The sequence below is a fragment of the Scyliorhinus torazame genome, chromosome 15 (genome assembly GCF_047496885.1).
Source record: "Scyliorhinus torazame isolate Kashiwa2021f chromosome 15, sScyTor2.1, whole genome shotgun sequence".
NCBI classification, from domain to species: domain Eukaryota; kingdom Metazoa; phylum Chordata; class Chondrichthyes; order Carcharhiniformes; family Scyliorhinidae; genus Scyliorhinus; species Scyliorhinus torazame.
The window spans coordinates 186,228,543-186,246,172 of NC_092721.1; the positions used below are offsets into that span (position 1 = coordinate 186,228,543).

The 17,630-nt window shown below is 45.9% G+C and overlaps 1 protein-coding gene across 1 annotated transcript in view; it reads left to right on the forward strand.

Annotated features, from left to right (window-relative positions):
* Positions 1-2,819: 2,819 nt before the first annotated feature.
* The window catches only part of LOC140392066 (SH2 domain-containing protein 1A-like), a 122,648-nt gene continuing 107,837 nt past the window's right edge, over positions 2,820-17,630 (forward strand). Inside the window, exons 1-2 of the mRNA XM_072477289.1 lie at positions 2,820-3,004; positions 8,007-8,067. Of these exons, the coding sequence (XP_072333390.1) occupies positions 2,871-3,004; positions 8,007-8,067 (195 nt within the window). The 5' untranslated portion in view covers positions 2,820-2,870. The remainder of the gene's footprint in view (positions 3,005-8,006; positions 8,068-17,630) is intronic.

Sequence of the window (17,630 nt, forward strand, 5' to 3'; positions counted from 1 at the left end):
GTTGCAAGCGCGGCCACTGCAGGCCGCCGCTGTGCATGCGTGGCCACCGACCCGGCAATTCTCCACACCATATCGGCAGTTAGAGCTGGGTGCTCTATCCTGCTCGGCTGCTAGCCCCGAGCCAAACGGAGGATCGATGGCCGTTTTGCGCCGAATTGTCGGCGTAAAACGCCATCGTTCCCACACCGGCGTGAGGACATAGCCTCACAATCGGAGAATCCAGACCCAAGTCTTTAGGCACATGTGGGAGGAAACTGGAGCCCCTGGAGGAAACCCACGCAGACACGGGGAGAACGTGCAGAGTACGCACAGACAACTCCAACCTTCCCAAGCCCTTTCAGTGATAGAATTATGGACACAGAGACTCTACACCTTGCCAGTTAGGAGAGAACAGGAAGCCATGCCGTTATATATTGTTGTCCTCTTGCGGATGAGAGTCTGTTCTCATGGGGACATGCCCATTTTGTATCGCTTATATTTTTTTTGTAAAAATATGCTTTATTCATAAAATATCTGAAGGAACATTGCAAACATTTCAGAAGAATCATAGAATTTACAGTGCAGAAGGGGTTCATTCAGCCTAGTGAGTCCACACTGGCCTTTTAAAGAGGACCCTACTTAAGCCCACACCTCCACCCTATCCCCGTAACCCAGTAACCCCACCTAACATTTGGACACTAAGGGCCAATTTAGCTTCGCCAATCCACCTAACCTGCCCATCTTTGGACCGTGGGAGGAAACCGGAGCACCCGGAGGAAACCCACGCAGACACGGGGAGAAAGTGCAAACCCCAGACAGACACTCACCTGAGGCTGGATTTGAACCCAGGTCCCTGGAGCTGTGAGGCAGCAGTGCTAACCACTGTGCCAACAGAGATCTCAGAGAAATCTCTAAAATTCTAACAGGACTAGACATGATAGATGCAGAAAGGTTGTTCCTGCTGGCAGCAGAGTCCAGGACCAGGGGTCACAGTCTGAGAATATGGGGTAGACCATTTAGGACTGAGGTGAGGAGAAATTTCTTCAGCCAGAGAGTGGTTGGCCTGTGGAATTCTTTACCACAGAAAGCAGTTGAGGCCAAAACGTTGTATATTTTCAAGAAAGAATTAGATATAGCTCTTGGGATTAAAGGGATCAAAGTACATGGGGGGGGGGGGGGGCAGGAGCAGATTACTGAGTTGGATGATCAGCCATGATCATTATGAATGTGGAGCAGGCTTGAAGGGCTGAATGGCCTCCTCCTGCTACTATTTTCTATGTTTCTACGTCAGATTTTGCCGGCCATCAGAATTCACTTTTCCTGCTGGCAGCGCACCCCCACCAGCAGGTTACACGGTGGTCTGGGTGGTTTCATGGGAAATCCCATTGAAAAGCGGCAGGAGGATAGAATCCCAACACCAGCGACGGGCCCGCCACTGAGAAACATGCAGCTGAGAAACCGGAGCATCCCGCCCAATGTTTCTATTTCAAAATAATAATAATCTTTATTCATGTCACAAGTAGGCTTACATTAACACTGCAATGAAGTTACTGTGAAAATCCCCTAGTTGCCACAATCTGCCGCCTGTTCGGGTACACGGAGGGAGAATTCAGAATGTCCAATTCGCCTAACAGCATGTCTTTTGGGGCTTGTGGGAGGAAACTGGAGCTCCCGGAGGAAACCCACGCAGACACGGGGAGAATGGTGCAAACTCCGCACAGACAGTGACCCAAGCCAGGAATCGAACCTGGGACCCTGGCACTGCGAAGTAACAGTGCTAATGGCAGTGACACAAAATGCAATAAGATTCAGGTTTTCTACATACATTATGTTGCACGCTGAGGTGCTTCAATGCAGTCAAAGAAACATTACAGTCATTTCAAAATGGTCATTAAAATGGTGCAAAGGTATTTAAGTTATCTACATAGACCATGCTGCACTCTGGGATGCTTCAATACAATTGTGATACATGTAATATTCACTGTGAGCCAGAAAGCCCGAGGAGTTCTATATAATTCCATTCCCCTCAGTTTACCATTACAAATTCAGTTGATGGGCTTTTAAAAAAATCTGGGTTGAGCCACTAGAGGTCCTCACCATCTATCGCTGTCCACTTTGGCTCGGTCAATTGCGAAGGTGCCCCCTCTCAGCTGATCAGCCCTCCAAGCAACCGGTTCATAGTCAGGGAAGGGCTGTGTACATAAAGGGTGCCACTGTGCATCATTGTGGGTCACTCCTGGCTGAAGCACATTTAAATTGATCGGGGCTTTCTGCACCTAATAACTCACTACAATAAGGTGGCCAAACTACTTTACTAATATTACCACAAGGAGGAGCGTGGTGGGGGGGGGGGGGGGGGGGGGGTAATTCTAGCACAGGCAGGATAGACCGAATGGTCTCTTTCTGGGCTGTATCAGTTCGCTGATTCTACAAACCAATCTCCCTGAATCATATTAGCCCAACTCGGCCAATCTGCAGAACACCGAACACATTGGTTTTCGAAGTTAGGCTTCACGTGTATAAAGACAAAACAATTTGAAAGAAATGCGTTAAGTCAAGTGCAAATGTATCGCTGTCTTGCTTCCTGTCGAATTTTGTCGAGAAGCCGGATGTTTCAAATTGATTGCGAGATTTTTTTAAAAGTGATGCTGCCTCGCAGAGAACGGGGAAGTGGCTCTATCTACACTTCTCTGTACATGGTACTGTTATCAGTCAGGAAGTCGGGGCCGGGTTAGCACATACAACACACACCAGAAAACCCTCCAAATTCTACACCCCCACCCCCCTCTCAACCTCAACCTATTGCACACTGTGAAACAAAATACAGAGAGGGCAGAGAGAGCGTGAGAGAGCACCCTTTTGTCTCTCAGAGGCTCCCTTCCATAGAAATCATGAGGTTATCTTTCTACCACGGGAGAATTAGCCAGGCAGAGACCGAGGACTTGTTGGCATCGGCAGGCAAAGACGGCAGCTACCTGATCCGGGACAGCGAGACCGTACCTGGGACTTACTGCCTGTGTCTGCTGTGAGTATGAAGACTGAGCAGGGAGAGCGGAGAGGAGGGGGGTGGGAGAGAGTGTAAGAATATGTCTTACAGAAATCCAACCACTTCGACACCAGCAAGTAGGGAGTTTCAGGTGGAACTGGGACGGCATCAACTCCACGTTTCGAGTTTCGACTCACATGTCTGCGAACGAAATATGGAACGAATGGAAACGAGGGAGTAAAATAAAGGGGACATTCTTGGAAGGAAAATGCATTTGCGTTACGCCTGTCATTCCCCCCCCCCCCCAATCCCAAGAGCCAATGGAATACGTGTTGAAGCCTGGTCAATGTAGATATGCAGGAAACTCCTTCGGGAGCCTAGTTGTTGGACAGGTACTTCCTTGAGTCGTGGACCTGAGGCTGGCCCGATCAGACTGGATGAATGGATCGCCACTGGACATCTACTTGTTTGCAAATATGTTGCGGATCTGAGTCCAGTGGTTGGGGTGTACGAGCCTCACTGGGGTGCGCTCAGGACCATCCATTTCTGAAACCATTGACTAAATGGCCACTCGCTCCCAATCTCATGAAATGACGCCCCCCCCTCCCCCCGTCCGCACCGTGCTCATGAACCTGTTAAATCTGAGCATCAAGGGGACCCATTTCGTTGTCCAGTCTCGCTTACAGTTTATTTTACAGGCTGGACAATACATTAATCGAAATTCGAGTCGTTCCCGCCTGCTGCACCCAAACGATACAACCGTGAGCTTTGTGAGATTGAATTGTTGCATTTCTCACTGGTGCCCATTCAGAAAGCAACTGTGCCATAAATATTTTAGTAAATTACAATGATTTTGCAATCTATCTCGATAAATCAAAATATGCGGATGTCATTTTTGACCACTGGGCTATTGGGTCGTTGCACAATTACTGCAGGTCAGAGGTGGATATTCGGGTGATCGCTGAACTCTTAATTAAATATCATACATTTTTCTTAGTCGTTCGCTGGGAAAGTGTTCACTGACCCGTTACCAGATTTGACCAATTATCTGTTTCGCTTTAAAAAAAACCAAAAAGGTCATTCTTCCGCCCTGCCCCAATTTGATTTTTTTTGCCATATTAATTTGACATTAATTTACCAACACCTCAAGGAAGAGTTGATGCAAAGCACAAATGTGACATTAATGACGAGGTGGATGGAGCCGGCCTCCGGTTTGGGAAATAAGTAACGAAATGGACTTTAGCAATAAATCTAATTTTGAAACGCAGCTAGAAGCCGCAAAGTTGCAAATGTAATATTTTTGTTGCTGCGAAATTGTTTCCACACTTTCGCCCCGGGTAGAATTAGGGTCAGGGTGGATTAAAACGTTTCCAGCGAATATTTAAATTGTTCTCATTTGGATGTAGACGAGTCAAAACATTCAGCCCCCGCACCCGTCAGGTCTTCAAAACAAACACCGCTTGAGTATTCCCAAGTTGTCTCCGCAATGCAATGAATGCACTGGCTTCCCAGCGATGTGTTACAATGCCCCCTGTCTCCGGGGGAAAGAGGGTGGAAATTAGACCACGGGGGTCGCTGAAGCCCAGCAGGGAAATTGCGTTAGCAGAAAAAGTAACAATATTTTGCTTCCCCCGCCTTTGGGACCCTCACTGCTCACAGGGAGGGGACAAGAAGGTCCAGGGAGAATTCGATAAACATGGAAATAAGGAAACTGCACTTTTCACAGCTCAGTTTAACAGCCGAAGCGGTCTTTCCGCTAAAACTCAATCCTAAATACCTTTACAGCAAGTTTAATGGACAATGCTTCAGATGGGGGGCTGAAATTGAGGGGGAAGTGGAAAATTAACCCCCTCCCAAAAAAAACATTAGGAAATCTTCGGGGAATTCCTCCAAATCCTTGAATGAAATTCTCCATGTGATCCTCTTGTACTTTGATTTTGACTGTGAAATAAATCAGACACATTGAACCTTTATTCGGGCAGGTTTTAAAAAAATAATTTGAAACAAGTCTCGGCCCAGATGTGAATCTTAAACAATCCACTTTGCCTTTTTTTAACCGTTTACGGCCATATCAGTAGATCTGCAGCCAGTTAATGTTGGGGTCTGAGTCGTGTACCTTGCAAGCTCTCTCCAACCTGACTGTTCAATCGTGAATCCACACGGACCATTTGAGAGCCGGCGCTTCGGTTTTGTCCCGCGAGGAAGTTATTTATTATTAGCAATATTATTTCAGTAACTTTCTCCAGAGGGGTGTAAAGTGGTGTGTGTGTGTGAGAGCGTCGGGAGCCTTTGAAAGGCGGAGGCGGAGCCACTTTCAAGGCGAGTTGCTGTTTACTGAAACCCCCTTCTCCCCGCACTCTGCACCCACGCCTCGTTTGCTGAGAGAGGAGAAATTACACAAAATCGCTCTGGGGAGGAGACGTTTCCAAATCGGAGTCGGGAATTACCCCCCCCCCCCCCCACCCCTCCCTCAACCCCCTTCAGCCGGGGTTGTAATTTGGAGAATATTGAATATTGCACAAATTCATTTCAGCCAACCTGGCACGTGGCTAGAAATACACCGCCTACCTTACCGAATGGACAGAAAAAGCCCCCTGCAATCTCCCAGCCAGGGGTGTTGTTTGCAATAAAACGCGGCGATTAGGCTAAAAGTATTGCTTGCTTTTCAGTGGAAATGTTTACACTTTGTCGTCTATAAAACCTCATCACTGAGGTGTAACATTCAGGGCGCCTTTTGATCTCGAGCCATGAAGTGCTTTTTGCGCGTTTAACTCATTTTCCTGTAGCCGAGAGTTAAGAAACATAACACAGCCCGGGGGGGGGGGGGGCGGTCACGATGAGATATTCAATATGTTTAATCCATTTTAGCTCGCGGTGTGTTCCTTTAAAACATGTTTCCATTAAGGGGTTGAGTTGGATGCAGGGTTGAGGTGGGCTTTGACTGTGGGGCATTTCAAGCGACCCTCTTGAAAGGTCGCTTTATTTTCGAAATATCTACACTTGTTTGCACTGACATCGGCAAGGACTCCCCCTGGTTGTAACAGCTTCTGCTCATCGCTTCTACTAGGCACCTATCCGTTGAGGCAATATACCCAGACCATGTTGGCAGCGTGGTAATGGTCACTGGGGATAGTGGCCCTCGTTAATGTCCTGGGGGGCATGGGTTCAAATCACACCATAGCTGTTTGTGGTGTTTCAAGTTTCAATTAATTGATTAATTTGGCCACATCCAAAGTTATTTTAAAAAAGCATCTGGTTTCACTAGTGCCCTTGAGGGAAGGGAATCTGCCATTTTTGACCGTCTGGCCCACACGTAACTCCAGACCTACAGCAATGTGGGTGACTCTTAGAATCATAGAATTCTTACAGTGCATTCTGAGGAAGTAAGCACAGAGTACCCGGAGCAAACCCACGGGGAGAAAGTGCAAACTCCACACAGTCACCCGAGGCCGGAACTGAACCCACTGTGCCGTGCGGCCCTCTTAACTGGCCCCATATCCCATAAACTAATTAATAAATAGCCTTACCGATTTGACTGCCCTGCTATTCCAAATGCAGTATGTTGTTCTTGGGGCGTTAGGTTAACTGAAAGAGCAAATCTAAATTATTAGAGAATAATATGTTGTCCACTTTATAAACAAAAGGACAATAGTTAACAGGAATGCACCACCATCTATGGTTTATTGGAGGTTTAGGCTGCCCATTCATAAATCAACTTGATAATTGGTTTAACCCTGGAATAGTGCAAATCAGCTTGAACTAGACTGAATCCATCCGGTGTCTGAAACCTTTCCTCTGCATCAATAGGAAGAGTGGATCTTTTGAAGATGTGTCGGGAGAAGGCTGCTAGCTGAGCTGTGGTTTCCTTTTGTTTCTGCGCGCCCCCCCCCCCTCCCCCTCCTCTCCTCAGTTTACCATGTTCCACAACTTGCTCACCAATTCCGCTTGCTATTTCGAAGTCGATGTTTTCATGTGGTTTGGTCGAACGTGCGAGCGCACAGTTGTGGGCAGCGTTTCATCGCTCGCTTGCTCACTGTTATTCTGAGTGTGCCGCGGAGCTGAGTAAAGAGCGAGTTCAGAAGTGAACATTGAGACCAGGCACCAAGGGGGGACAGAGCAAGGTGTGAACCACACTCTACAGCGAAGGAGAGCTGTTGCTCTTGCAGGCTACAGCACAGTAACTGGTGCACAATGTCAGGTCGACACTGTGGCGCCTGGCTTGAACAATTCACAAATCTCCTTTGGGGGGGATTGTCATCCTTACCTGTCCTACAGGAGGCTCCAGACCCACCGCAATGTGGTCGATTCTTAAATAACCCCTCAAAGGGCAATTAGGGATGGTCAATAAATGCTGACCCAGACAGCGACCCCCACGACGTCTGGATCCAATTTTTAAATATCGAGAGAGCGCCGGCCAAAATCGTAATTTCCGACCAATAGCACCAGCTTGCAAATTGTTCCAAATGAGAAACACAAAAACACGATGGGGACTGTGTAAAATCCGCAACAGTTCAACACTGCCAGCTGAAAGAGACAAATTCCCTTTCCATGAGTCCCCATGGATAAGGGGGCTGGCGGTGTGGAATACAATTAATAATAATAATCTTTATTGGTGTCACAAGTAGGTTTACATTAACACTGCAACAAAGTTACTGTGAAAATCACCTAGTCCCCACACTATAGCACGCCCGGTAATTTAACTTTAGACAACTTTTACAATACTGTTTCAGGCATCACTGATTCTCAGCACACCTCAGGATCCTGATACTTTCATCAATGAAGGTTAACATACCCCTGGGTATTTCACAATTAAAATCCCAAGATACACAAGAAGCCATGACCATGACCTTGACCATGTGTGCCCAAGTGTTTAAGAAGCATGCACAGTAAGAAGTCTTACAACACCAGGTTAAAATCCAACAGGTTTGTTTTAAATCACTAGCTTTCGGAGCACTGCTCCTACATCATATTTTGGATTGGACATCGGTTTTAAAGCTGTTACCGATTGGTTCCTTAAAAAACGTTTTTGTTTCATCTCCAGAAATAAAACATTTGTTCATACTTACCGGATTTCTGAAACTTCTGGAAATTGGTCTGCTCAGGTAAGGAATACAGCCTATTTAATCAAAGCAGTTCATAGAATCCTTACAGTGCAGAAGGTGGTCATTCGACCGATTGAGAGTCTGAACCCACCCTCTGAAAAGCACCCTACCTAGGCTCACAGCCCCACCCTCTCCGCATAATCCCATAACCCCATCTAACCTGCACACCTTTGGACTGTGGGAGGAAACCGGAGCACCCGGAGGATACCCACCAGCATCTGAACTAGATTCTCCCACTAAGTTTCTGCTTGGTATGGCAGGGGCACCAGGTTGGGTGACCTTCATGTTTGTATAGCAGGGGAGGTGGGGGCCCTTTTGCGGCAGGAGATGTGTTGGTAGAATTTAGGCCTGGTTGAAGTCCCCATCCACTATGAACAAGGCCTCCTGGGTAGTCTCTGTTTTTTATCCTGTTTAATCCAATCCAGGCTTTCCCAATACTATGCAGGCAGTACACTTCAGAGCTTTGACAGCTGTGATCCAGGTGATATCTGGATCTTGGAGCGTTTGTCGTGTGGTTGAGCCGGCCTTGGGGAGAATGTGCAGACTCCGCACAGACAGTGACCCAAGGCAGGAATCAAACCTGGGACCCTGGAGCTGTGAAGCAATTGTGCTATCCACAATGCTACTGTGCTGCCCGTACTCATCCAGGTACTTTTTAGAGGATGTGGCGCAATCTGCCTCCGCCACCCTCCCAGGCAGTGCATTCCAGACCATCACCACCCTCTGGGTAAAAACGTTTTTCCTCCTAAAATCCCCCCGAAACCTCCTGCCCCTCACCTTGACTTTGTGTCTCCTCATGACTTACCCTTCAATTAAAGGGAGCAGCTGCTCCCTATCCATCCTGTCCATGCCCCTTATAATCTTGTACGCCTCGATCAGGTCGCCCCTCAGTCTTCTCTGCTCCAATGAAAACAACCCAAGCCTATTCAACCTCACTTTCTAACTTAAATATTCCAACCCAGGCAACATCCTGGTGAATCTCCCCTGCACCCCCTCCAGTGCAATTATATAATTCCTATAATGTGGTGACCAGAACTGCACACAGTACGCCAACTGTGGCCTCAACAAAGTTCTATAGAACTCCAAAATGACCTCCCTGCGAATGTTACCTATGCCTCAATTGATAAAGGGAAGTGTACCATATGACGCTTTGACAAAGGATCATCTGGACTCGAAACGTTAGCTCTGTTCTCTCCCTACAGATGCTGGCAGACCTGCTGAGATTTTCCAGCATTTTCTCTTTGGTTTCCGATTCCAGCATCTGCAATAATTTGCTTTTATCCAGTGTCCCGTATGCCTTTTTCACCACCCTATTAACGTGGCCCTTCTGCCTTCAGAGATCTATGGGCAAACATGCCAAGGTTCCTTTGTTCCTCAGAACTTCCTAGTGTCATGCCGGTCATTGAATAATTCCTTGTAAAATGTATCCTTCTTATTCCTTCCAAAGTGCATCACCTCACACCTTACAGGGTTAAAATCCATCTGCCACTTATCTGCCCATTTTAGCATCCCATCTATACCTTGCTGTAACCCAAGACACTCAACCTCACTTTTAACCACGTGATCAATCCTTGTGTCATCTGCAAACTTACCGACCTTATCCCCCACATAGTCATCAATGTCGAGATGGAACTGAACAGATCAAAATGAAAACAAAATAAAAGTTGCCCGAGTGCAAAGCAACCAAAGACACAAGGTTACCTTGACTAAAATAAAGCGAAAAGAAAAGGAAAAGGAGTGAGCAGGTAAAATATTAAGCACAAATTTTCAATCTCGTATTCATCATTATATAAATGATGAATAATAGGGGACCCAGCACCTATCCCAGAGGTACCCCACTGGACACTGACTTCCAGTCACTAAAGCAGCCGTCTGTCATCACCCTCTGACTCCTACAACTAAGCCAATTTTGAATCCACCTTATCGAATTACCCTGTATCCCATGTGCATTTTCCTTCAGTATAAGTCTCCCATGTGGGACCTTGTCAAAGGCTTTGCTGAAACTCACTCTGAAATTTTTGTTAAGTGTTACAAAATACCTCTTTCAATTTCTGCCACTGTATCTCTATTGACCTATTTCTTAACTTGATTTTCCAGTTCACTTTAGTTAGCTCTTTTAATACCCTCATAATTGCCCTTATTTAATTTTAAAACACTAATCTTAGACCGACTCTTCTCTCCCTCAAACTGAATGTGAAGTTTAATCATATGATCACTGAATCTAGGGGCACCTTTATTGTGAAGACATTAATTATCCTGTTGTTGCTCATTAGGAGATCCAGAATAGCCTGTTCTCTGATTGGCTGCAGCATGTACTACTCTAAGAAACCATCCAGAAAGCACTCTATGAATCTATCTTCCAGGCTTCCCTTGCCAATCTGATTTGTCCAATTGATATTCAGATTAAAATCATCCATGATTAACACTATATCTTTGTCACAAACCCCTATTTTTTCTTCCTGTATACCCCATCCCACAGTCTGGTTACTGTTAGGGGGTCTATAAACCACTCCCACAAGTGACAGCCTATTGTTATTATTTCTTGCCTCTATCCAAACTGATTCCACATCTTGATCTTTTGAACTAACTCCCTCTCTCTAATGTGTTAATGTCACCCTTAACTAACAGAGCTACCCCTGCAACTTTTCTTAGCGTCCTGTCCTTCCAAAATATCATGTACCCTTGAATGTTCAGGTCCCAGCCATTGCCAGCTTTTACTGTCTCCACAATTGCGGCAGATGTCTCTCTCTTGGGGCTTTGTTTTATGTACAGCCACCTGACTGCAATCACGGGTGGAATTTTCATATTAATTTAAAGTTGAAACAAAAGTTGGCCACAAGTGCACTTGGCAGCTTCTCAACACTGTTGCAGGATGTTTACACCAGACTCTGAGGTCGACTGATATTAACAGGAAGAAAGCTCTTTGTAGATCACGTTGTAGATTTTTATGCCTAACCATTGTCATGCAGGCCAAGGGCGCAGCCAACATAACACAGCAAGATCCCAATGAGATGCATAGCCAGCTAGCCTGTTCACCAGAAAGCAAACTTTTGGAATTCCATGCATGGACACAAAATTAATACAGGGTATTGTTAACCAAAGGTACCAAGGGATATGGGACAAGGGTGGATACATGAAGTTAAGTCCCAGATATGTGATGATTGTATTCATGTGTATATTATGACGGCCTGTTCACAGGAAATGAGGTGTCAGGAGCGTGAGAGTTCTCCCCCAGCATGGCCACACATTAAGCTTGTAAGAGCAGATAAAGAGCTTTAATAAAGTGTTTACATTGTTAATTCTTGGTCTTCGTTTCCATACAACCCAGCAACATTACAATCACCTCATTGAATGATGGAACAGACTTGAGGGACTAAACCTCTGTTCCTACATTCTGAAAATAAACTTTTGTTAATTTCAGTCCTTTTGTGGTAACATTTGCAAACAGCTCACTAGTACTTACCACATGTGCCAATGAAAAAGACTTGAATCTTGCAAGTACATAATACTCCAAATCCAAGCTTCAGAATGACATTCTTGTCACAGATGTTATGAATGTAGGAATTTGAGATATATATTCTGTTATATGTATCTGGTGCAATAATGGTTAAAGGGCTGGGTAGTGTGTGTATATATATATATACATATATATATACACTGCAGTAATGTTTGTAAAAATCCTGGTTTAAAAGTCAGGCAGACACTCTGGCTACAGAAGGTGTAATTAAGGCATCATAAAAATGAGATAATCTTATTTCAAACCATGCTTATGCGTAAAAAGACAAGCCTAATGGATTTCTGTGATGATTTCTGAGGAGTAGATAATTAGAGACATTGGGTATGATTCAGTGACCCTGTTGCGTCCCGTGCAGATCTGGGGGCAATGGACGAATTGCACGAGAGTCCCAAATTGGGCTCCGCCCAGGCCGATTGCGAATCACCCGACTCGCTCTACCCAGCACGATTTGGATCTCACCCTCGCTGGGCGAGATCCAGAGCTGCATATTTAAATGAGCAATTAAGCTAATTTAAATACTGAGCGCCGGATTCACCCGGTGCCCTGTGAGACCTTAGCCAGGGCACCGTTTAGTATTGGTTCACACAAATGTGAACCAGCGTGACACACCTTGGGGGGGCTTGCCCTTTGGAGGAGGAGACCCTGGGGCCTCGACAAGGTTGGGGGGTTGAAGCGGGGGGTGGGTCAATAAAGGGGGGGAAGGTCGGTCAAAATGGTGCCCTGATCTGCGAGGAGCCATTCTTGCCGGCGAAATCTGCTCGGCAGTGAGAAATCAACTAAAGTGTGGCCTCAGCGGCAAGAAACGCCCCTATGCCAAAAAAAACTGACAAAGTGCTGTTGAAAAGCGGGGTGTTTCTCACTGCCACAGCACCGAGAAACACCCTGCCAGACACTCCCAAAAGCAGATTTTAAAATGTTTTATTTAAAAAAAATTTTTTTTTTAAGAGTACCCAATTATTTTTGTTTCCAATCAAGGGGCAATTTAGCCTGGGCAATCCACCTAACCTGCACATCTTTGGGTTGTGGGGCTGAAACTCACGCAGACATGGGGAGAATGTGCAAACTCCATACCGACAGTGAGCCAGGGCCAGGATTCGAACCCGGGTCCTCAGCACCGCAATCCCAGTGCTAACCACAGCGCCACATGCCGCCCAAGATTTTAAAATTTGACCGCTGAATTGCGCCCATCTGAACTCCGAGACATCACTGCAGGGGTTCCTCAGGGTAGCCCAACCATCTTCAGCTGCTTCATCAACGACCTGCCTTCCATCATAAGGTCAGAAGTGGGAATGTTCTCAGATGGCTGCACAATGTTCAGCACCATCTGAGACTCTTCAGATAATGAAGCAGTCCATGTCCAAATGCAGCAAGACCTGGACAATATCCAGGCTTGGGCTGACAAGTGGCAAGTTATATTCGCGCCACACAAGTGACAGGCAATGTGTTAGATCCTACAAAAGAAGATCTAACCATCGCCTCTTGACATTCAAGGGCATTACCATCAATGAATTCCCCACAATCAACATCCTGGGGGTCACCATCGATCAGAAACTGAACTGGATTAGCCACATCAATACTGTGGCTACCAGGGCAGGTCAAAGGCTAGGAATCCTATGGCGAGTAACAGCACCTCCTGACCCCTCAAAGTCTGTCCACCATCTACAAGGCACACGTCAGGGGTGTAATGGAATATTTAAATACTTGCCTGGATGAGTGCAACTCCAACAACACTCAAGAAGCTTGACTCCCTCCAGGACAAAGCAGCCCACTTGATTGCTCCTCCTACCACAAACATTCAAACCCTCCACCACCAACGAACAGTGGCAGCCTTGTGTATCATCTACAGGATGCACTGCAGGTACTCACCAAGGTTCCTTAGACAGCATCTTCCAAACCCATGGCCACTACCATCTAGAAGGACAAGAGCAGCAGATACCTGGGAATCACATTACCTGGAGGTTCTTCTCCAAGTCACTCACCACCCTCACTTGGAAATATATTGCCGCTCCTTCACTGTCGCTGGGGAACATCCTGGAACTCCCTCCCTACACTACAGGTATTGCAACCGTCCAAGAAGACAGCACATCACCACCTTCTGAAGGGCAACTAGGGGTGGACAATAAATGCTGGCCTAACCAGCAATGCTCACATCCTGTAAATGAATTTTATAAAAAAGTGTTTCAACTTAAGTATAAGTATAAGACAACGCAGAATCGCCGAGCAGAAACTTATAGCCAAGTTCCGCACACATGAGTGCGGCCTCAACCGGGACCTGGGATTCATGTCGCATTACATTCATCCCCCACTATCTGGCCTGCAAAATCCTACCAACTGTCCTGGCTTGATACAATTCACACCTCTTTAACCTGGGGTTACCCCATCTCTGGATCTGTAAAGATTTAATCACCTGCTAATGCTCGCATTCCTAGCATTGTTTGGCATCTTTGAATTTGTCTATATATGTGTTTCTGGAACAGACCTCTTCATTCACCTGAGGAAGGAGCAGCGCTCTGAAAGCTAGTGACATCAAAACAAACCTGTTGGACTTTAACCTGGTGTTGTAAGACTTCGTACTGTGCTCACCCCAGTCCAACGCCGGCATCTCCACATCATTAAGTATAAGGTCATGGGATTTGAATGGGATAAGGGTGATGTAACTAATGGGAGCTGCCAAGGGCTGAAACAGTCAGGTTTTGAGTCAGTCAGTTTGGATTTGGCTGTGTACTGGACAGCAGCTTCAGGAAAGAATTGTCAAATGTTACGACCCCCTGGGCTAGAGTGCGGTCAATTCCAGCTCCACTTGACATGGAGTCACAGCACAATTGAAATTAATGAATATTTCGTAGAAAAACACTCAAAGCCTTTGGTCCTTAGCTGCCCAATAACTATAATCACCAAGTTTGTAAATTTAAACACAATTAAGTTTATAACTAACTATAATAAAATACAGTACAAAGTCTTACAACACCAGGTTAAAGTCCAACAGGTTTGTTTTGATGTCACTAGCTTTCGGAGCACTGCTCCTTCCTCAGGTGAATGAAGAGGTATGTTCCAGAAACATATATATAGACAGATTCAAAGATGCCAGATAATGCTTGGAATGCGAGCATTAGCAGGTGATTAAATCTTTACAGATCCAGAGATGGGGTAACCTCAGGTTAAAGAGGTGTGAATTGTGTCAAGCCAGGACAGTTGGTAGGATTTCGCAGGCCAGATGGTGGGGGATGAATGTAATGCGACATGAATCCCAGGTCCCGGTTGAGGCCGCACTCATGTGTGCGGAACTTGGCTATAAGCTTCTGCTCGGCGATTCTGCGTTGTCGCGCGTCCTGAAGGCCGCCTTGGAGAACGCTTACCCGGAGATCAGAGGCTGAATGCCCTTGACTGCTGAAGTGTTCCCCGACTGGAAGGGAACATTCCTGCCTGGTGGTTGTTGCGCGATGTCCGTTCATGAACGGACGCGCGACAACGCAGAATCGCCAAGCAGAAACTTATAGCCAAGTTCCGCACACATGAGTGCGGCCTGAACCGGGACCTGGGATTCATGTCGCATTACATTCATCCCCCACCATCTGGCCTGCAAAATCCTACCAACTGTCCTGGCTTGACACAATTCACACCTCTTTAACCTGGGTTACCCCATCTCTGGATCTGTAAAGATTTAATCACCTGCTAATGGTCGCATTCCAAGCATTGTTTGGCATCTTTGAATTTGGCTATATATGTGTTTCTGGAACATACCTCTTCATTCACCTGAGGAAGGAGCAGCGCCCTGAAAGCTAGTGACATCGAAACAAACCTGTTGGACTTTAACCTGGTGTTGTAAGACTTCGTACTGTGCTCACTCCAGTCCAACGCCGGCATCTCCACATCATAATAAAATACACGTGTGGAGATGCTGGCGTTGGACTGGGGTGAGCACAGTAAGAAGTCTTACAACACCAGGTTAAAGTCCAACAGGTTTGTTTCAAATCACTAGCTTTCGGAGCACTGCTCCTTCCTCAGGTGACTCAGGTGATTCACCTGAGGAAGGAGCTGTGCTCCGAAAGCTAGTAATTCGAAACAAGCCTGTTGGACATTAACCTGGTGTTGTAAGACTTCTTATTATAATAAAATATGCACCGAATACAACAGGTTAACTATTATCTAATTCTTAACCCCCCTACTTAAACTCGTCCCACCCTCTACATAAACACACAAGACAGACAAACACAGAGGGAAGGAGAGGGGTGAAAAAAATGGTAGTGGAAGTAAAAGATAAGAGTCTTTGTTTCAGATGGTTGTTTCTAGCACACCTTGCTTCAATCCAGGCTTTCAGTTCGAGGTTTTCACTGTAGATTCATGCAGATCTGCAGATTCTGTGTACAGCATACAGCTTTTCTGGAGAAAACATGAGGGGGAGGAAGAGAAATGAAATGAAAATCGCTTATTGTCACAAGTAGGCTTCAAATGAAGTTACTGTGAAAAGCCCCTAGTCGTCACATACCGGCGCCTGTTCGGGGAGGCTGTTATGGGAAGAGACAGAGAGAGAGAAGGTGCTTGTCTCTGTGTGCCCAGGCCTCAACTCTGCTTTCCTTAGGTCTCTGGAAATCATCCAACGCAGGAGAGATCCAACCACCAGCTGTTACCGGGTAGTATGAGGCGTTTTGGCCAATTCATTGGCCACCAAGCCAACCAATCGAACCAAGTCTCACCCCATCTTCCAGGTGCTGTGGGGACTGAGTACGAGCATCAAACTAGCACCATATGCTATGTCACAACTTTTTGAATTTCTCATTCTCTCTGCTGCTTGACTTAAAGATACATGTCCATTAAGCATCCATGGGTCAAAAAAATATAGAAAGGGGGAACAAAGAAATCAACAGTAAGGACCCTTACCCAAGTTAAACAATGGTTTGACACAGAAAAAAATCTATAGGCTGTTTCCTGAAGGATCTCTCTCTTTCTCTCTAAGCCATCTCTATACATCAAGTATTCCTGTGTTTGCTAACTGTATTTACAAGTGGATTTTGACCTGTGATGGGTTTTGCTTGATTGGAGATATGGAAGACAGCAGTTAGGGGTTAAAGCAGTACAAGCGTGCCACAACCAGCAATGTTGATTTGTTGGGTCAATCATTCTTCTAAATGTCTAAGCTTGCAAAGAGCAGGAACTAGTAAATTAAGCAAAATGGGGCTGCGAAGGTTTTCAGTTTGTTTCTAAGCATTGTTTAACTGGTAATTGTAAGCTTTCTTTGTGATGTGAATGTTAGTTTAACACAGTGGTAATAATAAGATTCATTTCAATAACCCACATCCCTATTTTTGTGTGGAATCACTCCTGGAGCAAAATATTATTTTCCCCAGTTGTACAAATTAAAATAAATATTGGGGTTTCTGACTGCTATCCTAGCAAACATTGGGATCTGGTCCGGGATCGTAATACAGATACAAAATATGGTTTGAACAGAGAAAACCAGGTATTTCGTGCTGGCCTCTTCTGACATGATGATGAACAGTTACAGTCAAGCACAGCTCCTTTCTAGTTGACTTTATGAACAAACAGGTTTGCCTCGCATTAGGGCAGTGGCCTTAAAGGGACAGGCCAATTTAAAAACAGCAGCACCTTGGCAGCCAAATATCAGAACTGAACTTTGCATTGCTCAGAACAACACGGTAGGCAGCACGGTAGCATAGTGGTTAGCACAATTGCTTCACAGCTCCAGGGTCCCAGGTTCGACTCCGGCTTGGGTCACTGTCTGTGCGGAGTCTGCACATCCTCCCCGTGTGTGTGTGGGTTTCCTCCGGGTGCTCCGGTTTCCTCCCACAGTCCAAAGATGTGCAGGTTAGGTGGATTGGCCATGATAAATTGCCCTTAGTGTCCAAAATTGCCCTTAGTGTTGGGTGGGGTTACTGGGTTATGGGGATAGGGTGGAGGTGTGGGTTGCGTAGGGTGCTCTTTCCAAGAGCTGGTGCAGACCTGATGGACCAAATGGCCTCCTTCTGCACTGTTGATTCTATGAAAACACCATAGGAGATCAGTGAGTATTTATAAAAATCTCACATTA